Raw genomic sequence first — 23,329 nt, 5'->3', positions numbered from 1 at the left:
TTTCCAGGCCGATGATACCGAAAGCTGATGGCCCGCCCTTTCAAGTGAAGATCAATGTTAGGAGCGAAGCGCATCGACATCTTATAGAAATGGAATGTAGCGATGTAGCGCTGAGGCAGAAGAACAAAAGTGGCTACTCGTAAAACCAACCATTAAGGCTCCATGACGGCTCGGCAGCTTGAGAGCTGTTGGCATCTGGCCCAGTACATGGTAAGATATTCAACAGGACCACTTCGTAGGAAGTCTTGCCACCAGGAAAGATAGCAGCTCATAAGATTGATGCTCAGTTTATTTTTCCGTCTTATATCTGGGTAATCATCGCTAATGCAAGCCGACCTAGAAGGCTTGCTGGAGGGAAACATCTATATGGAAGGAGCAACAACAACCTCTAACTCAAACGAATGTCATTCTATTGTCAAGTCAAAGAAATGAATATCAAAAAAATCACATCCGACACCCTCCACAACTCAGCTAGCGAGCACTCGACCTAAAGCCTGACTGATCTGTGTATAATCAATCAATCAATCAACCTCCAACACACAGCCTCTATCCCCGTTAATCTAGATTCTCATTCTGGGATCTCGCACTGAGCGTATCAATCTAGTAGGTGCAGACGCAAACGCTAAAAAGCCTAGTTAGTATACCTAATAAAGAGATATCAAGAAGGAGCCCTACCTCTCATCGTTGCAGTAGCCGCCGTGGTAGGTTCCGTCCTTAAGGCACTGTATATCTATTAGTAGGTTGATAATGACTCTTTTCTGAGGAACATATACAGATGCGCTGCAGGCGGCATCACCAGCACCCCAGATATCACCAATCTGGCAAGAGGCGCGAGCAACGAGGTTCTCGGCGGGAGCGGCAAGGGTCATGGAGCTGAAGAGGGCAACAGCACTGAAGACAATGGTGGAGAACTGCATTTTGATGGTTTGGGATGGAGGAAAAGTTTTTCTTAAAGATTTGAATGGATTGTTTGATATTTGTCTTGGTGGATTGGATTAGAGTGTTGATGATGAGAGTCAGAGGGACGGGCATCGAGGGGGTATTTATACCTTTTCTGAAGCCATTAAGTCCAAGTATGAAGATAAACATAGAAACAAAGTCTTCCTCTGTTGAAGTTATCTAATGCTGGATTGCTCCTATTTCTCGCTTCACGTAGGCCTTGATCATCATGTGAATGAGAATACGATGTTGATCGAGACGATCTTTGTACCCAGGTCGACCAGACAGAGACGAGCTCGGTGCATCGTGGATAGGAGTATCTTCACGATCTTGCCATGAATCATGAAGCAGTTGAAACAATCGTCATTAGAGATCGGCAAGAGTCGTGTAATGCAGCCGAAAATAGAACAGCGTAATCTGGGGCCAAATTTAGTCGCTCGTATAGCTCCATGAAGATGATACAAAGTAGACTGGAGGCTCCCCACTCTTGGCAATAAATACGAATGCGTATCATTTCTACACATGATAACTATATTTGTCTTCATGTACCCGCACTTCGTGTTGTTGTCGTCAGTGCTGCCTTCTCGCTTCCAGGACTGGGCTTTCCAACCTCCAAGTACTCGTTCTTGGGCGTCGTATAAGCGAGGGGGCTTGGTCCGCATTTTCAATTGGCTTAACAAAGCGAATGACAGGTCTGTGCAACGTGAGAACTTCTTGGAAGATCTTCTAGCTGATCTTCACCCTCCGTGCTGCCTCTTTCGGGTTGTGTGTTGCCTTTCCCAAGTCTCCTATCTGCCCCATTTTTGAAGCCAGCAGGTTTTGGTATACTGTGGCTTCAATTCTACAGTTGATCGGCCAGACGGTAAATGTCTTGCCCAGTCGAACCCCACGCATCCTCTATCGGACGGAGCTCTTGACTAACACAAGTCTGCTGCGAGGCGGAAACACCTAAGAGTCCTGCGAGCATAACAAGAGGAGATATTATGGCATACAGTATAAGCCAGAGATAACTGGCTTGGCGCACTATATTATAAGCCGGCTGTATTTATGATCTGTTAGGCTAGTTAGTACGATCTGTGTCGGACGGAGGTGAGGTATCACACGCTGTAAAGGACTACCGCCGGATCTAACTTCTTCAATCCGTGAAGAGGCCTGACCAAAGTATAAGGGTTATGACAGTAATAAGATTTAATCATCTTAACTTAGTAATTTGATACCGTCTTCAAGGGTTCTGGCTGGACGACCCTGTCGCTCCACGGTGGGCAGGAGCCAGACCCTATCAACGGCTCCCGCGCGGTGGCATTATACCAGACGGCGGCATACAACTTTTCTGATGCTGCCGACGGTACCAGCAAGTTCGCTTGGTCAAAAGACGGATACGTGTATACCCGCATGGGAAACCCCTTCGAAATCTGTTTTCGAACAGAGAATGTCGATGTTGGAAGGTGGTGTGGGCGCCGTTGCCACTGCCTCTGATCACGCTGCACAGGTACATTTTCTGATCCCACCCCCCTCTGCCTTAAAAGAAAGAAAGAAGCTAACCCGTTATAGTTCATTGCCGTCACCAATTGCTGCTCGCCCGGCCAGAACTTTGTCAGTACTAGCTGGCTGTATGGCGGCGCCTACAACCAGTTCCGGGTGTATATGAAGAAGTTCAACATCGATGTCAAGTGGGTGGAGGGCAACGACCCCGCCGACATTGACAAGGCAATTAACAAGAACACTCGGGCCGTGTACATCGAGACCATCTCCAACCCCAAGCACAGCGTGCTAGATATTGCGGCCATTAGCGCCGTCGCGCACAAGCACGGTATCCCGTTGATTGTTGATAACACGTTCGGCATGGGTGGCTACCTGGCCAGACCCCTTGTATTGGGTGCCGACATTGTCACCCACAGTTGCACTAAATGGATTGGCGGCCATGGCACCAGCATGGGTGGCATCGTCATTGACGGCGGCTACTTTGACTGGTCTGTGTCTGGCAAATTTCCTGGCTTCACGGAACCCGCAGATGGCTACCACGGGTTGCGCTTCTGGGACGCATACGGCTACAGAGCCTTGTCCGCCAAGCTGCGGATGGACAGTATGCGCGACTTAGGTCCATGTATGAGTCCATTCAATGGGTGGTTGTTTCTGCAGGGCCTGGAAACGATTGCCCTACGTGGAAAACGCCATTGCGAAACCATCCTGGCTTTGGCAGAGTGGCTTGAAGCTCATCCCTCCGTCAATTGGGTCCTTTACCCCGGGCTGAAATCACATCCGGACTACGACTATGTCCAGAAGACCATGCCTAACGGGGGCGGAGGTGTCTTTACCTTCGGTGTGGTATGTTCCCACCATTCTGCAATACTTGAATCGTGAGGGCGAGGGCAGCTAGCTAACCGACTAACCTTTCAGGCTGGAGCAATCGATGAAGTCCGCGCAGTAGTCAACAATCTAAGGCTCTGTAGCCACTTGGCCAACGTCGGCGATGCCAAAACGCTCATCATCCGCCCCTGGACCACGACGCACCAGCAGCTGCCTGAAGCGGAAAAGATCAAGGGAGGGGTGACCCCCGATTTGATCCGTGTTAGTACCGGCCTCGAGGATTTCGAAGATATCAAGCACGACTTTGAGCAAGCGTTTGTCGCGGCAGGGCTGAAGCCAGCTGCCAAGCTGAATGGGGACTCTTTCAACCAGGCACTATCCTTGTTCAATGATGGATTCATGAAGGATCTTGGTACCGCGGCACCCAGGCCGGCTGGCATTTGATGAAGCTCGTTACCACGCTATAGCTTAGTTATCATAGTCATCAAAGTTATCATAGTTATAATAGTTATAACAGTTCATTTATACATCACAAACCCCGTCTCTCCTTAGCCCATTCTCATGGTTTCTTTCTTACTCAATGCAAAAGGCCTCAGCCAGCCTTTGGGTGGATAACTTGTTAAAGCGATAAAGCCTGGCCTCTCAATGCTATCAAAGGGGGCGCACTCGCAGTTTGAATTAACATGACAATGTTACTGTTGTTTATGATTTATTTATTTTTTACTTTGATTATTTCCATTCCACTCGACGTTTTGACGTAGCAATCCTATGCCTCCTCGAACACGACATTCTCGCCAGACTTCATGCTCACAGTCAAAGAGCTAGAAGACAAATTCATTAGTCTATAATCAAAATGCCGCCAACGAAAGATAGATCGCTTTCTCACAAGATATCCGGGCGCGAATAGCTGCCGACGGGGTCGAAGTCCATCTGCGCGAGGCAAACTGCGGTTAGTCCAAACAGCCATTTCCGATAGTTTGGCGCTGGTACTGGCGCTGACACTTACACGAGACTCTACAATATCGGACCTTTTCAACGTGGCGAGGATTATATCCTCTTTGTCCCACACAGGCTCTGAAATGAAGGTGCCAAGAGGCCCAACTACGCAAGAACCGCCGCCTCCCACCGAGACCCATCGGGCTTGCGGTCGTAGTGCTCTAGTGTGAATGGTGGGTAGTCGAGGGGGAAATCAGACACCTTGGAGAAAGAGTAAATGGATTAGCGAGCGACCGACACCCTCTTTCCGCCAAATTCTTAAAGGAAGAATTAGAGGCCGCGTATATAGGACGTTGGTCGGCCACACCGAAGACGGGCTCTGCAAGGCTAATCAGCAAACGCCGAATAACTCCCTCGGTATTACGTATATCGCTGTATCGCAGATTATTTGATTCCATGTCTCCTGAAGATAATGGGCAGATCTACCTCCTAATTCAGGCATTGAAATATGCCTGGGGAGACATTGTCTATCGTGCATGCAATCAATCCACACGTTGACGCCCAAACGGCAAAACAACTATTATGGCAGTCGGCAAGTCTCACCCCCACTCCCTGGTTGTAAACTGGACTAATGCAAACCTGGCAGTGTTTGACTACAAACCGAAGCTTCGCAATCCTTTTGCAGACCTCATCTCCGGTCAACATATCGCGCTGATCCCGTCTCTACTGCTTGGGTCGGGGCATGTACTAAAGTCATGCCAAGTGGCCTACACAACATGGGGCCAGCTCAACGCAGCCCGCGACAACGTACTGGTCGTCTGTCATACACTGTCCGGGAGCAGTGATGTTGCAGATTGGTGGGCGCCTCTTATGGGGCCTGGGAAATCATTGGACTATACTCGATTCTTCATCTTCTGCGCAAATTCACTCGGGTCACCCTATGGAAGCCCATCGCCCCTGACAATAAATGCCCACACTGGACGGCCTTACGGCCCTGAATTTCCACCTACCTGTGCGAGGGATGATATAATATACGCAGGCCTTATAGAATTATACCCGGGACTCTCCTTGCTAACTGTATCTGCGAAAGGGCCCAAAAGTTAGTCCTCGATGCACTGGGTGTTTCGTCCGTCGCTGCAGTGATCGGGGGATCCATGGGAGGCATGACAGCTCTCGAGTGGCCTCTCTGTGCGCCGCCTGGCTTCGTGAAGCTAATTATCCCCATTGCAACCTCCGCTGCCCAGACTGCCTGGGGGATCGCATGGTCTGAGATCCAGAGGCAATGCATTTACTCTGATCCCTTGTTCCACGGCGGTTACTATGATCCCAATCAGCAGCCAAAATCCGGAATTGCGACAGCACGTAAGGTGGCCATGTTAACCTATCGCTCAGGACAGCTTCGAGAGGCGGTTCGGCAGGCAACCGTCTAACCAGAGCAAATGCCTCGCACCGTCTGCAGCGGCACCAGCATGCACTAGCACGGGCAATCCAACGAGGAGGTTATTTTCTGCGCAAGATTATCTCGACTACCAAGGATCCAAGTTCGTGCGTCGCTTCGACGCGAACTGCTATCTCCACCTCACCCACAAAATGGATATGCATGATGTTCGGCGTGGCCGGGTGTACAAGGACTATGATCCCCATTTCAATGACGAGAGTACTCCTCCTCCTCCTTTAGCCACCGTACTCTCGGGTATGCCACCGCCTACCTTGGTTGTTGGTATTGAATCCGATGTCCTCTTCCTTCTTGCCCAACAACATGAGCTTGCTGCCGGCCTTCCGGATGCTACTTTAACGATGCTCAAGTCATTTGACGGACACTATGCTTTTCTTCTCGAGTTTGAACAACCGAATCATCTCATTATCGACAGGCTGAAACGGCGATTCCCAGGCATGTACGAAGGGTTTACCGAGAGGGTGGCTGAGATTAACATGTCTCATTTGGCGATCGGAGTCAGTGTGAGTGAGATTGATTGATTATAAACGAGTTCACTGACTAGTTATAATTCTTCTCCTTTGGCTTAATCCTTTAGATATTATATACATTCATACCATCTCATGTTATAAGTTTTTTTTTTTTTTTTTTTGCTTTCTGGGTGTTTTTTTGTTTCCAGAAGCTTAGCACTTCTTATGAAAATAAAATACAACGGGGTTGATAGGGACAGGGCTCTGGCTGTCGGTCCCTTGCTCTTTGTCCTCCTGGCTACTGGGATTCCATTGCTTCTCGTGCTTCCCGCGGGTTCTTGCTCTTCAGGTTTTGTTTCCTCGTCTGAATGTAATAAGTGGGACTCTCTCCGGTTCCAATCCTCAGGACCGATCAAGGTTCGCTGTCTCTAGAATCCTCGAATGATCCAATCCATGCATCGTCCCCCTGACCCATCTCACCTGCACTCACCCTAGGCTTATTATATCTCACCCCTAAAAGCAGAAACGCACTCAGGGCTCGTTTTACCCCTAACCGCGTTTATAATGGTGGCTTAGGTACGGCTGAGCGGACGGGAAGCCCTGTTTTCCACACCCTGTGGTCGTTGAAGAATGGAATATACGGGCGTCGAGCTACATGAAAACTGGTTCAAGAAATGCCTGTACTAAACTACAGGATTACCTATTCAAGCTACTCACAGGAAGATAAGAAACAGGGAGAAACGCGATAACATGAACAAGGCTTTGCATTAACGAGGCCGAATAAACCGACCAGGACAGCCCCATCTTGCCGGGATATTGAGCATAGTGAAGTATTGCTGCGCGAAGTAGGGGTCGTGCGAGGACAGGATTTATATTGGAAAAGAGCTAGATTTACAGTACCTACAATTATATACCAGACATCAGCGCCCTCGACTCCTCACCCTACCCTTCTATCTGAGCATGGAAATCAAAAGACAGCTCCCCAACCAACTGCCTCACATTCCTACACATCATTTGTTAGCACAACCAATCAAACCAAGCAGGAGGCAAGTTGGTCAAATAAACATACCCAAGCAAACCCTCCAACTCAACAACCACAACAGATCTCAGCACCTCCAACAGCCCAAAAATGGCAAACCCGGGGTCGTCTACATGTCGAAGACTCAGCATCTCCGCGTCAACATGTCGCACCCACCGCGCAAGCGGGAACAGCCCGCCCGCTGATAGATACGGCGGGAGCGGCTGCGCATTTGTGATCGCTGACCCGAGGTGGCAAAGCAGCGAGGTCGTTGCGTGGGATTTGAATTCGGCGGATTGCAGCGCGACGGTTGCGAGGCGGGTGGACCAGGTCTTTTCACTTTTACTTTCGGTGTTGGTGAGTTGGCGATCTGGAGTTAGAGTTTCCTGTGGTGGTGGTTGTGTTTGCGGGCTCTGTGCCATCTGAGCCATTAGGGCCATGCTGATTAGAATCCGCTGGACTTGATCTATGATTGCGTCATATGTTGCCCTCGGGAATTTCCCCCCGATAGGAGGCTCAAAGGTACTGAAGTGGCTGAGGGTGCCGAGGCGAGCGAGGAGGGTCATTTCCTCTTTGAATATTGCCTTGCGCGCTTTCTGGAGTTCAGCCATCGGTGCTTGGGCGGGGTGGCCGTATTGTATTTGTGGAGTGTCATCCAGTTGGCCCCTAAGCCAAAGCTCGATGCTCGAGTGCATGCAGCTGTAGAACCTGGCGAGGAGGAACAGCCCGCTGCCCAGCGACTTGCGCAGTCGGCTCTTGGAGGTTACGGGGTATGGCAGGATCACCCAGATGAAGGAGATTGCGCAGCCGGCTGCCACGGCGAGGAGCTTGTAGGGCCCGAAGAGGTAGATTGGGTAGTAGGGCTGGCCGTTGGAGGTGCCGACTTCGAGGCCGAGTTTGCGCATCTAAATGTTATATTGTTAGACGGGTTGGATATGGATGCTGGGACGGATGTACCTGTAGCTCGTAGCCGACGATGACGTTGAGAGTGACGATGGCGATGATGGAGGGGCCAAAGACTTGGGGTTTGGTGACATAGAAATAATACTACAGTCCTTGTGAGATATGAACTTGCCTTTGTAACCTTGGAAGTGGGAGTTGTACCTCGAAGACATTCGCCAGGTAGAGAAAGACGATCACGCCCGCAGTTTTCTGGTCAGGGATGTACCAAACCATCAAGCTCAACGCCAGCGAAACAACAGTAGCTGCAATGCGGGTGATGAATCCCAGCAGGGTCTGCCCGCTTGTCGGGCTCATCCCGATGACTATGACAATCATCGCCCAGATACATCGCTGACGGACGAAAAAGTTTTGCGTCTGGTGGAGGAATGCCAGTATTCCCACGCAAAAGGAAGCCGCCGCAACTCTGAAGCCGAATATGCTTTGTTCAGACTTGATAACAGATGATATAGAACGGAAGACGGTGCTTGCTCTCTCCCACTTGTTGGCCGGTGGCAGATGCTCGGGGTCTGGATACTGCGTTGGTTTGTTATCATGCTCAGGCACTGAACTGGTTGTGGATTTCGTGTCTTTCGATGATCCAGATAGCCATTTCCGAATTGACCAGACTGGCAAGATTATCCTGTTTCGCCCCATAGTCCCGTCTGCGACTTTTGCATCTGCAAATCTCATAAATTCTAGCGTTTCCTTGACGAGCTTGTCTTGAAGCTGTGACATAAACAGCACAATGAAGAACTCCTGCCGGATATCAATGTCGTTGACAGTCCCCTCGTCTGGTGCACCATTCGTTTTCTCCGTTATAAATGCTTCGCGTGAAGCTAGTGTCCGTGGAAGCTGCTTCTGTCTAGAGTAATACTCCTTCATCCGCTTTTCGAACTGTGACATGAAGCCAGTCTGTGTTGGGTCCAAAGTGGTTCTCCCTGCCTCTTCGTCCATATGTCCTCCGTTCCCCTTATCTAGCTGTTTTGGCGTCATGAGCTCCAACCTCCACAGTACATACTGCAGTCCCGCAGTGACCAAACCAGAGCACTCCCCAATGCGGCTATTGAGCGTTTCCACCACATTCTCAATATCCAGTCGCTGCGACGTCCCACCAGCATCTGATACAGAATCCTGAGATCCATCCTGTTGACGTTTCACAACCATATCCAGCACATCCGGGAGCATCGCCATCCCCGACAGCGGCAGGAAAAGGTCCCGCAAGAGACCCCCAATCCGATCCAGATCACTCGCCGACAACTTCCCCCAGGCAATCTCATCCCTCGAGTAAAAGAGATCCGACTGCAGCCTCGCATGCACCGCATTCAGGCCCGCCACGGTGTCCTTTAACCGTTTTCTAGAGTCCTCCTCAGAATCTGCATCAGCACCCTCCCAGTCGCCCGCACTACCACCCACAAACCCGCTATAAGCCCTAAGAACCCCCTCAATCCTACCAACATACCCCGTAACGTTCCCAAACACAAGCCCGCGACTCGTAACCGGATAGATAAACAGGGACACCCCCGTCGCAATCGCAAAACCCAGCATGAACCCCTTCAGTAGCCGCGCGACAAACGCCAACCCATCCGCCAGGACCACAAACGTCCCCGCGCGCGTCAGCGTCACAGAACAGAAAATCGAAAACGCGACCATGAGGTCTTGCAGCTCCATTGGTTTCCACGCCCGCAGTGCATTGCCGGCCCAGATCATGGCAATTAGCCAGATTGCGGAGACGGCGCTGGCGCTGGAATTGTAAGTACTGCTGCTGCTGCTGCTGCTGCTGGGTGTTTGGTCACCGCTGTTCTGCCGTGCTTTTCCAGCGCAAAAAATCGCGAGACAACAAAGTGACGCAGAGACGCAAGTGGCGAGGAGATCGAAGAGCATGATTCTGAGGAACTTGGCGCGCGGGGTGAGAGCCTGCGAGAGCACGGAGAGCAGGGCTGCGAGGTAGCCGATTGTGAGGGTTGTGTTTGCGACGGCGCTGCTTTGGTGGATTGCGATGACGATTGTGGGTGGCAGGGCGCCTTTGAGTATTAGGAGGAGGTTGTGCCTGTTTAGGTCGGGCTTGAGGTGTTTGCGCCATGACTTGGGGTTGAGGGTCTGGCCTGGGGAGGGAGACATGATAATCCAGACATAACCGGAGCACGAGTATCGACAGCTGCTGGGCGTGGAAGGTTAATATACAGAAAGTTGGAACCGTGATCTGCTTCCGGGATGTCGCGGTGGCGTTGACTGCTTGGACCCGCTCTAGATGAACCTCTGTCGGATTGCCGGGTCGGGATCGAACCGACTTGGCTCTGCTATTATATATGGGTTGAAATATATCACTTGGGACCTGATAATGATGTGTTTTGATTGACTTCTTGTGATTCGTCTAAGCTACTACGGTAACTACTATTCTGTCGTCTGGTGTATATGCGGAAGGCTCGGAATGTCTCAAGACTCCAGAATAACCCTTGTTACTCTTTGCCTTGCCCCAAAGGACTCATCTAGTCTGAACCTCGCATTGTGGAAGTAAGAATCGAGGGTATATTGAAGGCTTCCTTTCAATCTCCATCTCGGACATGGATCGGCCGGTAAAATCTCTCCCGCCAGCATCAGGACCCTTCCGAGTTCTTGAGGCCTGAACTCTGAGTTGGATGAAATTATTAGTCGACCTTGACTACAAAGGATAATCGCCTGCAAGGGGCTCGCGGCTTCTCGAAACCGAATTGCCTGCAATTAATGTTGATTTATAATCTAGAAAGATCTAGGTTAAAGGTTATAAGCTATACATATAGCTTAAACCTCCTGGTTAAACGCAATCAACTCGAGTCATTCTTTTATTCTGATCCATATTCATTCTTACTCTCTTTCTTCTTCTTTATAATAATATTAATATAAGTCCTCTGATCGATGGTCATGTGACTTATATGACTATCCATCTTTCTCAATCCAACAGTATTTACTAGCCTATAGATTATTTTATAAAATTATTTACTAGTTCTCCTAGCTAAGAACCAGCAGTGTAATATATGGTTACATATTATGTAACGGCTGCGGCGCGGCCGCAGTATGCCTCAGGTGTTATGGGCAAGGCCCGAAACGAGCTGGTTGCGTGCTAGATACACGATGGAATAGCTGAAGAACTAGGATATAGGGGTTGTTAGAGTTCTGATATGACTAGCAGGGATAGAAATGTGACTTTACATACCTAAGGCCAGGTTTATAGGGAACAATACCTAAGGTAGAGTTGATGTAGGGGCTTTGATAGAGTTCCCATACCATCAGGCACGCTTCTATAGCGTCTGCATATAGCGGCGCATAACAGGGAGAAACGGAGATAAGACTTGAAAAATATAGATATAAAGAAGCATGTAAACTGCATAGAACTGGTATATAGAAAAGGACAGAAGAAAAACGCTTATGGCCTTGTATAGTATCTGAACAGTAATAAAGAGCTGTCCAGTAAAACAGGAAAAGCAAGCTATCGCACTACATTTACGTGTCTTTAATAAGCTTACTCTACTATAGAATAAGATAATAGCTATTTCTGAGAATAGTTAAAAATAGCTACGATAAGTCTTGTAGAATATAAGGAGGGAGAAATAAAAAAGCTGCATAAAGCCAGCTTGTAGAAGGTAAAAGAACTATAGCTATGATTTTATTTACTGTTTATATAATAGCAAAGAGCTGTACAACTCAGCTCCACACGCAGTGGGTAAAATATAGGATCACTGAGTGTTCAGATTGTTCTCCCTCTAAACCGAAGTTTAGGGCAGGTAATTCTGCTTGCTTCCAGGTTATCTTGCAGCAGCGAGGAATTTATCACAGGCCGCCCCGTTAAAGCTTATTAACGGGGTTCAGTAAGTAAATGTGTTCACTGTATGTTAAAAAGGGGAACAGTGAGTTACTTATAGCCAGTATGCCAAGGATAAGACTGGTGTCTTCTTTCCTCCCTTGCCCTCCCCTTGTTTGGTATTTTTCTGGAGCTTATCATGTGCAAAACCCTATTAGGTCGCCTAGAACACAGGAGCACCCCTTGGTAAATGGAGTATAATGTAACACGCCATTATAATATGTTATAACCTAACTGTTATTTTCTGGAAACCCTACTTTGGTATGTATTATTAGTGTATAAATATTCTGTTTATCTCCGCCTACCAATGCATTTGTCTGTGCTATTCGTTTCCTAGAGATTATAGGTCGGTAATAATATTAGACAGCCATGCTTATTATCATATTATTATTAATAAAAAAGGTATCTACTTCATATGATAGCTAAACCTGTCGTACGGTTAAAGGGACGTGTTCAAGGTGCCTGTCTATGTGAATATTTAGGATTATAAGCTTCCCCCTCATAGCTGAGGAGAGACTCGGCATAGCCGTTGAAACTATAACTAGTGGAGTCTAATTAAGCAACAAAAGAGCCATAGAAGACAACACGAATAAGCTCCAGTTTGTTGTACATGCCAAAGGAGCTCAGACAGATATGTCAGAGTGACTATTTGCTCGGCAGGATGGTTTGAGGTGTCTCCAAGATTCGGAATGGCCACGAGTTATAGCACATATCGTACACTTTGAGCCTGGATGGTGTGTGTCCGGAATTTTGGACTGCGGTAGAAGTAATCATTCTCCCATCAACTAATTTCAATGTCAGCTCCAATGAAGGTAGAAATTGGAAGCCGATATTCCACAGCTGACCTCAAAATACATTGGGGAGCTTTTGTATGGAACATCTTCTTATCGCACCTTATTGGAGATAGAAGAATGTCAGAGCGCCATCCACAAGTAAAGCACTGCATGATGAAGTGGAAACCTAGCACCCACGCATGGCATGGAATAGTATTGAGGTTGTTGCCACTTCACTGAACAGGGCCGGGCTGATCCCAAGGGATGTCAGCCTACCCCGACGGATAATCCGGATGGAAAGTGAGTTACGATCATGCAGGGAAGGCAAGGATTAAGTAATTAGACTTTGTACTTGTGCAACTGCAACTTAATTCAGGGCCTTGTCTCAGACTCGGTCAGGCTTTGCGCCATACTTAGATAATTTCTTCTAAACCAACTGTTGAGCAAACCAGCACGGACAGTGGGACCGGAACCGGTTGGAGAGCAAGGAGAAACGAAGGCCGGCTTTTCGCAGCAACCGTAACAAGAGATCAAGGAAGGTTGAAAGCGAAATGACAGGTGGGTCCGCTTGCGGTTAACGAAGGAGACCATGGGCCCTGATCGTCGCCTGTCAACGGTTGTGGAGTCGCGTGGGAGTGTCTGGAACTCCTCCGATATTCTGGATTCCGGACCCTGGAGGTCTGGAGCCTGGACACCTCACCAATGCTGCAAACTGTCAACTATAACTTGATACAGTGCCAGTAATCCCCTAGTGTGATGTTTCAGTCATGATCTAGTTTTCAGCTTCTTGACTTCGTTCCATACTCTTCAGATCCTACCGGATCAAGCGGATTAAGCGGATTGTCTGCACCACAGAACACATTTCATCCTCTGCGCCTGTTCTCCGCACATGCGTTTTCCCATCTCGTTGCTATCCCCCCCCTCTCTGGCGAGAGAGTTTGTGCGGCATGACTGCAAAAAAAGCCCATCCACGGCCAATCTCCACTCGCCATCTTATTTAGCTTCTAGCTCGGACTATCCCTTGAACGTCGCCATCCGAAGAAAACTGGCAATCCCTTCTGCATCTGAGCAGTTTTTATAGTCTCGTGTTTCTCGGGTTTCCAAAGACACAAAACACCACAGAAACACTCGGAGGATTTGTGGCATTTGTCGTCCTTCCTGCCTAGGTATATAACAATTGACCTACCGCCGCCTGTTTTTGCAGTCTGTCTATGCCTTGCCGACTATTCCTCTTGCACTTTGTATCTTCCACCCACTGCCAGTGTGAGTATACCCCCGACAACTCGGCATAGATGGATTTGACGTACCGCTAAGTTTGCCACTATGCCACTGTCTTCGGCGGACAGCCATTCGCGCTTCTCGCCAGTCTCAGTGCGGCGTCACATCACCCAGGGATATTCCTTAGAGCATCCAGACGATATGATGACTGAACCTCTTCCAAATTCTTATTCGTCTGATCACCAGAGTCCAACTACATCCTCTATAGCCTCTTTATCTCCTTCCTCGCCGGATCTTGCACCGGCCGTCTTACAAAATCTTCCATCTACATGTACAGGCTCCATATCATTTAACGGACCTGATGGCCAAGATAATGAGTTGGTGCCGACATACAACAGTGTATTCTTCTCAGGGGAGACAGGCACTCCCTCCGATCCTTCCGTTAATCCGCCGGCAGACTTCCCTCGCTCATCCCTACAAATACCGGCCGCCGACGATAGCTCGGTGGAGGAGGAACCCTCTAGACATGTCGACTACCTGTCCCATGAGTGGATAGAGGAAGATATCTGGGCGTCATGGCGTTATGTGGTTTTGCACCGAGAGAGATATAAGAACAGCGTTAGACTAGAGAATGCTTCATGGAGAACATGGACTAAACTGAGACACAACCTGGGCACTATCTCCCCAGACGCTCTGAACTGGTAAGCTGCTTTTGTTGTTTCCTGCTGTTGATCTAACGATTTATTAGGCTGAAAGATTGTGACGTGACCTGGTTATATGGGCCGCTCAAAACTTCCCATGCACGAGTGAAGCCGCTGACTGTTTCGCCCCGACCAAGCTATTCCGAGTCACCCAGCCTCTGTCCTGACCGAAAGTCTATCTTAAAAAAGAGGACTGCGTCAGAGACTATCCTGCAACGCTCACTATCGCGGCACACTCTCCTGCAACATGTAGGCGCGATTCTGAAAGCGCAAGAGGCTGAACGTTCTCGCAATCGCCCAGGAATTGGTAATCATCTATCACCTTTCGAGCCGACGATCGAGAAGCCTGGAACCCCTCGCGCTCGATTCGCGACCAACATTTCTCGTTCTGGCGCTGACTTGCCAAGTGAAAAACGCCACATCCATTTTAATAAAGAGGTCCTGCAATGCATCACCGTAGAAAAGGAAGAAGAGAAGGGATGGTTAGAGGTTGGAGGTGAGTCATCCTGGGACGATTCTTACATCGTGAAGCCTGCTGCTCCCACGCCACCGCGGAGCTTCGGTGGTGAGAACAAAACAATCGCTCGGCTTCCCCCCACTACGCTGAAACATCATGGTGATGCCCCTGAGCCGCAACCCTCCTCGATAATGAGTTGTTGGTCTTGGAAAAATTATATCCCAGGGTATCAACAATATTTATCATCTTTTGGTGAACCATAGCGGCAATCCCAAGAGTTACTAGGTTCGCTGGGTGAGGGTTATATTGCCTCTAGCTATGGTTAGGGCTCGTCTCAAGGTGTGGATGACTCTACTAGTTATTGGTTGGTGGACTCGGCAGAGGACGACGAAGTCGCCCAGAGCTTCTATCTCGTGTCCCTGGGGTTTCTACCTCAGGGAGATGGACAACCATCTAGTGCCGACCTTCTTTTTGACAGAATGGTGGATACTGCCAACACGGCGAAAGATATTGCACATGTACTCTGGAATGCTGGCTGGCGGGTTTGACAAGGCACCAGCTTCTGATTTTATGACCGCGTTATGGTTACAAAATGGCATGCACTTTATAGGTACAGTCCTGCTACACGCATTACAATTCTGGCATTAGCGCGATCAAGATAATTTGTGCTATCTAGAAGGCAACTTCTCTAGTTACATCCATATATTTTCGAACTTGCAAGGCTAATATCATGGCGTTGTGTCTTTCTTGAGCTTTAAGTGTTGGCTTAAGCCAGAATGGGATAGAATTGTCTGACAGGAGGGAGGTAGATATCCACCACCAGACCAGTCATACTGGACAGGGTGAACGTACAATGATAGAGTGCCAATCTGGTTGACTGTAGTACCCGCCTTGGGTACATCCGTACACGTCCGTCTATTCATCTACATGATATTACCAGCCGTCCGAACCGGTGCAATTCACAATATAGCCACTACCCGACAGTCCAACAACGTCAAGAACGTGCATTCCATCAGTCCACGCGCAAATCAAAGTTAAATGTGCTAGCTCATAGTGGGATTGGCATGAATATGCCCTTAGAAGGGGCAATTCTGGCGGGGCAATTTCCCATCTTGATCACTTGGCGTGGCGCTGTAGAGGAAAGTATAAGGAAGCGGTTACATCATACTTTGTCCGGCTTGCATCCGGTTTCTGACACAGAAACAAAGGGAAAAGGCAGCTATAAGGAACGATGGCGACGTTAACGTGTCAATAACTACCAGTCATTTTCCTATAACCATACATTCCACGAATGTATAACTGTACTTTTGGCCTCGTTCTGTACTGCGACAATCTGGACCGTGATAGCGGTGGCACTTGAATCATCAACGTTACATTTTATGTCTTTCGTCAAAATAGTCAACATCGCAATGCGTTTCTTTACTGCAAGCGCCCGTGGAGCTTGGTTTTTATCTTAATACCTGCCAGCGGCAGAGAAGTAGTTAATATACCTTCTCCCACTAACTTTAGTTATCCTTTATACCAGCCTCCACGGGTAACCCGGAAGGGAATACTATTTTAGCTAAAAATATTAAAAAAAGAGATAAAATTAGCTAATACTATCCAGGCTTACTCAGTCTTATAGTACTGTTTCCGTATTCTGTATAGTAGGATACTGTTCTTGTATATTCCTTACAAGATCTAATTTGTGAAAGAGGTCCATTGTATTTATAAATAAGAATAAGAGCTGAGCTATATGCGGAGAAAGGTCCATTGCAACCTGATATTCCTTTTCTTCCTGACACCGGTGCCCCTGTTAACATTGACAAGGATGAAGTGGATAGGACAAGGGTTGTTCCGAGAGACGTCCGGACGGTGCTGGCTATTGCATCATTAGTACTTGATGCATGATTGGTGTCGTTTTGTGTATCGACTTCATAATATGTACACGAAGGAACTTGATGGTTCAAACTGTGTGATACAATCAAGCAGAACAGGAAATATGCATTAGGACTTGGGTATAGACGGTTCGAAGCATTGCGGTGGCACTTCGGGGTATTGAGTGTGCCCTTCTGCAGAATATGATGGATGAGGGCCATTGTACTGGATTATCGTCTGCTGTACTATGTCGTCTATGACGCTAAAGTCCAATGCACACCAATCAAGGGTAGGGTTATCACTACCTGGACCTCCCGGTGCTGGCTGATTCGAGAGAACAAAGGGTAAGATCGGAGCTGAATTATTGGGCAAGGGCGCTTGGAAGGCTACTTCGCGGTGGTGCTCCCTGACGCTGGCGTTGTCTTGCTCACGATGTCGGAGTTGGTGTCGATGAAGTGTGCGTTTGCGTGAGAACCTATCAGACCCATACAGTGATTAGAAATATTGTAAAAGAGAACAAGACGCGTATTTAAAGACCGCACCTCCGATGGCAGGACATTAAGCAGCAGACATAGGGCCTCTCGTTCTTGTGGGAGCGTTTGTGTCGAGCGTAGCTGGATGGCTGAATGGACTTTAGCTTGAATAACCACGGGTGGGGGGGAGGAAACCGAGTGGAAAGAGCAAGTTAGTGAGAAAGTGGCCTACATCACTGAAGGCCCTCTGGCAAGTGCTGATCTCGCAGATGTAGGGCTTTTCACCTGTGTGGGTTCTTTGGTGAATCTTTAATGAGGAGTGCTGGTGGAACCGTTTTGTACATCCTTCCTCGGGACAGGCATACGGCCGATCATCTAGGTGGATCTGATAGTGTCGTGAGAGGTCAGCCTTTCGGGCAAATTCCTATAACTGCGTCAGACTGTGCGGTTGATGATGGGCCTGGAGTGGCAGACTTTATCGCAAGAGTCCCAAGGGCATGTAAAATAACGCATCTCTCGTACTAATTGCACGGGCGTCAAGCTGCTGGCGCTGGCAATTTATTAACCTAGAGAAGACAATGTTGGCAGGAAGAGTTAGCCGCGTTAATATAGCCCCAGGCAGCACCGCATCCTTTATATAAGTCCTGTCGCGCGTCTTGAGGTTTCGGAAGCCCTGGGCTCAGACCACGCAAATGCATTTTCTCACCTCCGAAATAAGGCTAGTATTAGTGACAGCCTAGTTATCCTGACGTAGAGCAGCTCTCCCATTTCGCTTCCTGCTGACTACTTTGGGTAGTTCCCTGACAGATCCGGTTTTTCTAACGCCTCCCAAGCGGCGCCCTCGGACAGCGTTGTATCGGGCTCTGGTCCCAGACAATCATCTGCCCATGTTTGTAAAACTCTAATCTGTCGAACAAAATTTCCTCCTTCATAGGATTTTAGAAGAAGATGGTTTTATACCCGTTGCCTGACCTCGCGTCTTCACCTACAATGGCATAGTAGTTGTGAGTCTCACTTCTTGAGAGCTCTCCACAGGACAGCTCGCATTTGCCAGACCAGCGCATTCCAATATATTACCTATCTGGCTATCAGCTTTGAGGATTTTTTTGTGATTATGCGGAAAGCGAGCAAGGATCGCGACGCTGGATAGATTATGGGTACTCAGACCGCTCTCCTATGTCCCCATGCATTCGGCCAAGTTCAGGGCGCGAGAACGGAGGCAAGACAAGCAAGTAGCTAGCCCGATCTGGCCGTTTACAATTGAGGAGGCAGACTCCCTGGAAAAGGACGCCACGCGGGGGTTCTGGAGCATGTCAAGTATGCAGTCAACGAGCGACCCAGCATTTCTCGTATCATCGCACGCGCTCCACATGCCGAGGCTTTCCGCGGTGGGGTGGGCCGTTGGGGGCCGTTTCCTGACAGCGGACATGAATGCGGGCGATAAACTCTTGAGCTTACCTATGCCCGGTTACATTCCCCCTTGCTAGGGTCATAAACAAGGGAGTTTTATATGTACGCTATAAGTCTAACCAGGAAGCACTAAGGAAATACCTACTTTAATAATGGCAAGGACTCTGTAGACTCTTCTAAGTGACGCTGGAATTTATTAGTTGGCGAAAAGAATAAGATTGGACCTAAGCAAGAAGGGGCCTACTGCGTCTGCTCGAGCCTCTTCTTGTTGGAGTAATACTGTAATATTGCTATAATGCCAGCAAATAAGATTGTACATATGAGCGCCAACCCGCCCACGAGCCTCTTGAATGCAATGCGCCAAGAAGCACATTCTGACTTACTGAGGTAGTTTTGCAGAGGTTAATAAATCAGGTTTCCGAATCTTGATTAGGCTAGCAGCAACAGAGGGTGACAGCTAGATTTGCGGCCGGAATGCAGGGAAAGAACCTGGAAATCCGTGATATGCGGGCTGCGCGGCGATTGGCTGGGGTAATAATGCGAGAATACCCTACCACTTGTGTCCAACAACGCATGAGTTTGTCTGTCATACAAACGCCTCACGATCGTCACAATTAGCAGACTGGTGATGGACAGGGTAGGGTGTTTTTGTGGCTGTTCGGACGAGGCCTGCTGCATTGAGCGGCCCGACCACATCGCCGGTTTCTTGCATGCATTTTCCGTTAGCAGGATGGATCGATTCCTTTGATTTAGTCTTACAGCCTATTTCTGGTCTTTGATCAGCCCCTCAGATACTAACTTTAGGGGACAAGATGCCGTTACAAGTTATCAGTTAACTGCAACATTGTCTTCCTCGGTTGGTCTATCATTCCCGGAACCGTGTTTATCGCGAAGATGAATACTGGTACCTTTCCACAATGCTTCCAAGGACATCTGAAATCGTTCGCGTCACCGGAGGCCATACCCGCGACGTTAAGAAAGAGTACGTGTGTCAAAGCCCCGAAACGGAAGAGACAGGGATGGGTCCAGACAGTAGCGATGGTAAATAGGCCAAGTCAAAAGAGCAGAAGAATATCTCGAGACACCTAGAGACTTTAGTTTCAGGAAACCAGATCTCAACTAATACTCTTGTGCCTCTTCATTTTCTGTATCCGTCAACTTGGGCTAATAATCTGATTAACTATTGTGCTATTTACCAAGCGTGGAAACAATATCCAGACTCTCAGACTTACTCGAACCATGTCTAGTCATTCCATAACAACGCCGATCTCAGAAGACACTACTGAATCCACGCCAACAAGATACCATAGCACTGCTGCATGAAAGGCTATAATAATGATTGCATCCAAGGAAGCCCATTAACAGTCCATTTATAAACACGCACAGGTGAAAGAAGCTCTTTACATATAATTATAAAGGATGCCACAGTGCCTTCTCTGATATAAAATCTAGCTGTGTCCAGGCCTTGTCCCTTGAGCACTACTTGCAACTTACGTAACAGCAACAACAATATTTGCAGCTTTTCCAGCAGCAACAGTAGCCACAACTACAACAGTACGGCCAAAGCCACGTCAATACTAAAGCCGTAATGCTCCAGATAACGTTACAATACATTCAGGGGATGTGGTATTATTATGTATTAAACCCCCGAGGTACCTTCGCTTTTCTTCCATCAAGTAGCATGATTTCGCCAGCTGTCTTATCTTTAGATGTATGCTTGTGGTTGTTGCTTCCCATCCCTTGAATTAAATATATATATATATATATATGAGGGAAAAGAATATACAGATATCCGAGCCTGTTCTTTGGATTGCTTGATGCCGGAGGGATATCGGGCCTCAACCATTAACGATAACTGCTCTGGATGAGACAATAAAGAAAGCCAATAAAGGCACAACCGATTAGAGAATCCTTATCTTAGTTTCTATTTTGATACTATACGAGGGCTGACTGATAAAATGCTATACTCTCCGACAATTTAAATAACCACAGTTGTTACTGTTTAAATACCAATCATGTGATCTACTTTATCAAGCTGGCGCTCTAGAACCGCTGGGGCCCCAAGGCATGTGTTCCCTGGGTGATGGGGATTCTGCTTCCCTGAGAATTGATCCGGGAGATCCGAAATACTTCGAAGGAAAATGTCAGAAGGAGAGGCGCGGACAATGTCCTTTTAGTCCTTACGGACCTTTCCATTTCCTATGTTATACGGTTCTCACACATCATGCTGAGTTAGCTGGATCACTAGATAGTATATATATTATCTAGATATAATTATGACTAACCGAAATTGTCATGTCGTCAGTCATATTGGTTTATCCATGGTTCATTCAAGTCAGGTTTTGAAGTCATAAAATGCCACAATTTCACTTTCTTCGTACTAAAAAGGTTAAGAATGGACAGGCTCCTTTAATACGGAACGTAAGATGAGCACCCTCCAGCCAGACCATCTGCATGCCTGGATCCTGGGCAGCGGCATTGCCTCTTTAACCCTCATCCAAGAAGCCCACATGCCACCACATCAAATCCACATCATTGAAAAAAACCTCAGTGTCGCTGGCAGCATCACCGCAAGCCTGGGAGACGCAGAAAACGGATATGACTACCGAAGAGGCGTGCTGCCGCAGTTCAATGATGCGTGCATGGGCGCCCTGCTGTCCTTGGTGCCGTCGACTGACTGGGGGAGGTGTGACGAATCATCAAGAGATGTTTTCCTGTGCGATAGTGACTTGGATAACTCGGATAGGGTTATAGATTCTTTACTTGAATTCCCTATTCGTTTTCCTTAGGCGCTGGAATTATTATTGATCTGTTCCTTGCTAGGATAATCCCTAACCAAGAAAATAAAAATTATTTTATCTATTTTATTTAATGATTAATTCTTTTTTCCCCTAGTAACTTTCAAGGTCTGCCTGAAAGTGTATGCGCACTGGTCGATGACCGCTGGTAAAGCTACTTGTAGTGTCTTTGGGACCTGGTATGCCTGAAAATCACCAAAGAACCTATCCGACAAATACCATGTATACTTCGTTCAATGCTATCAGCAACGATCCTAATATCCGAGGTTGTGCCAGTTGTCGGTGCCTGATGCACCCAGAACTCTCCTAGCAGTAAGTTGAGGGGGCGTATCGTCGCCACTGGCATTCCAAGCCATCTATTGGTTCCCCCCAGTCCCTTTCGGGACGTTTCGTTTGCCTCCAACTCCTAAGGGCGCGTGTCGGACAACCGGACACCATGCGGGGGCTCTGGAACATGTCAGACTTACGAAGTCAATGTGCCATCCGAGCATTCATTATATACTGCGGTCACCATGCGCCTACCTAGGTAAGCTGCTGTATTTGCATACCATAGCCCTTGGTGCGCACAGAGCTTTGAGCACCAAGCCAATGATCACCTGCAAGCAAGCAAGCCACAGTGATCGTTCAAGAGTGAAGTTCGGATTCCTGGCGACGGCCCTACCAGATACCCCAGAACAGGGTAGCACCACGAAAAATCCATCACCATTCTTCCAATATATAACCCTCATTCCTCATCGCCTCGTGGCCGGTGGGTTGCTTCCGCGGTCGCTGTTTTCTGACAGCGAGTGTGAGTGTAGAGGATAAACCCTAATTTTATGCCGGGTTATGTTCCCCGTTGCTATGGGCTTAGCAAGGGAGTGTTATATCTGCGCTATTAGCCCAGCCAGGAAGCACTAAGAAAATATCGCAACGGTGGCAAATACTCTATAGTTGGCGGAAAACAAGAAGGACCCTGCCACAGCCGCTCAAGCCTTTTCTTGTTGGAGTAATATGTTATAGTTCAATTAGTGCGAGCAAATATGATTATATATTTGTGGCCACTTGAACGCAATCCGCCAAGAAACACGCCCCGAGGAACCAAGGCAGCCTTGCGCGAAAAATGAATCTTATCTTCGAATCTCAATTGGGCTTGCAGCAACAGATTTCGGGCGGACTGCACGTAAGGAACCTGGAACCTGGAAATCTGGGAGGCCCGTACTGCGCGATGATTGGGTAAGGTCAAGGCACTGACCCGCGGTGTCTTTACTATTTGTGATTGATTGGTGCATGAGCTTGTCAGACAAAGGCCCGATGATCGTCGCCAAGGGTCAATAAAACGGGAAAGTCAACGGTGCATTGGAGCTGGAGCCAGGGCAAGCTTCCCCGCACAGGGGCCAGACGTAACCGTTATAATGGTAATTAGTCCTGGGCAAATAATGAGCAAGATGGGTAATGGGCAATGCGTGATTGGTAACAGACACGCCCGTTCTGCGGCCGTTAGATCGAGACGTCCCGTCAAGCGGCCCGGTTCAGCTTTATGAAAAGAGTAACTGAACCCCGAAGAAGTGGCGCTCTGAACACTTTCCTGTCTGGTAAAATATGGATGTTGCTATGACAATGCCGCTAGGGGAACCCTGATGTCCATCTCAAGTCCATGTGGCGGACTTGGCCCAAACGGTGCAATCTGCATTCTGAATCGATTAACCATTACTATATCCCTACTAGCACGCTGCACACTCACTCGATTCCCCTCAACCACATTGCCGGTATCTTGCATGCAT

The 23,329-nt window shown here is 48.2% G+C and overlaps 5 protein-coding genes across 5 annotated transcripts; 3 read left to right on the top strand and 2 right to left on the bottom strand.

The window, feature by feature from the left end:
• Nucleotides 1-600: 600 nt before the first annotated feature.
• On the bottom strand, nucleotides 601-917 carry APUU_61146S (uncharacterized protein; the record flags this gene model as incomplete). The annotated part of the gene is made up of 3 exons (XM_041694455.1): nucleotides 601-622; nucleotides 676-722; nucleotides 774-917. The coding sequence occupies 3 exons, from the start codon at nucleotides 915-917 to the stop codon at nucleotides 601-603; spliced, it is 213 nt and encodes a 70-aa protein (XP_041560284.1).
• A 1,451-nt stretch (nucleotides 918-2,368) lies between these two features.
• Nucleotides 2,369-3,690, top strand: APUU_61145A (O-acetylhomoserine aminocarboxypropyltransferase/cysteine synthase family protein; the record flags this gene model as incomplete). Its single annotated transcript, XM_041694454.1, has 3 exons — nucleotides 2,369-2,428; nucleotides 2,491-3,264; nucleotides 3,337-3,690. 3 exons carry the CDS (start codon nucleotides 2,369-2,371, stop codon nucleotides 3,688-3,690), a joined length of 1,188 nt encoding a protein of 395 aa, XP_041560283.1.
• Nucleotides 3,691-5,336: 1,646 nt separating this feature from the next.
• On the top strand, nucleotides 5,337-6,159 carry APUU_61144A (uncharacterized protein; the record flags this gene model as incomplete). The annotated part of the gene is made up of 2 exons (XM_041694453.1): nucleotides 5,337-5,544; nucleotides 5,642-6,159. 2 exons carry the CDS (start codon nucleotides 5,337-5,339, stop codon nucleotides 6,157-6,159), a joined length of 726 nt encoding a protein of 241 aa, XP_041560282.1.
• Nucleotides 6,160-7,029: 870 nt separating this feature from the next.
• On the bottom strand, nucleotides 7,030-10,165 carry APUU_61143S (uncharacterized protein; the record flags this gene model as incomplete). The annotated part of the gene is made up of 4 exons (XM_041694452.1): nucleotides 7,030-7,090; nucleotides 7,157-8,010; nucleotides 8,063-8,152; nucleotides 8,210-10,165. The coding sequence occupies 4 exons, from the start codon at nucleotides 10,163-10,165 to the stop codon at nucleotides 7,030-7,032; spliced, it is 2,961 nt and encodes a 986-aa protein (XP_041560281.1).
• A 3,813-nt stretch (nucleotides 10,166-13,978) lies between these two features.
• APUU_61142A (GATA-like domain-containing protein) lies at nucleotides 13,979-15,294 on the top strand (the record flags this gene model as incomplete). The annotated part of the gene is made up of 2 exons (XM_041694451.1): nucleotides 13,979-14,574; nucleotides 14,622-15,294. 2 exons carry the CDS (start codon nucleotides 13,979-13,981, stop codon nucleotides 15,292-15,294), a joined length of 1,269 nt encoding a protein of 422 aa, XP_041560280.1.
• Between the last annotated feature and the right edge of the window lie 8,035 nt (nucleotides 15,295-23,329).

The sequence above is a fragment of the Aspergillus puulaauensis genome, chromosome 6 (genome assembly GCF_016861865.1).
Source record: "Aspergillus puulaauensis MK2 DNA, chromosome 6, nearly complete sequence".
Lineage (NCBI taxonomy): Eukaryota > Fungi > Ascomycota > Eurotiomycetes > Eurotiales > Aspergillaceae > Aspergillus > Aspergillus puulaauensis.
Note: the sequence above shows the minus strand (reverse complement) of the source record. Positions and strands in the feature narration are given on the sequence as shown.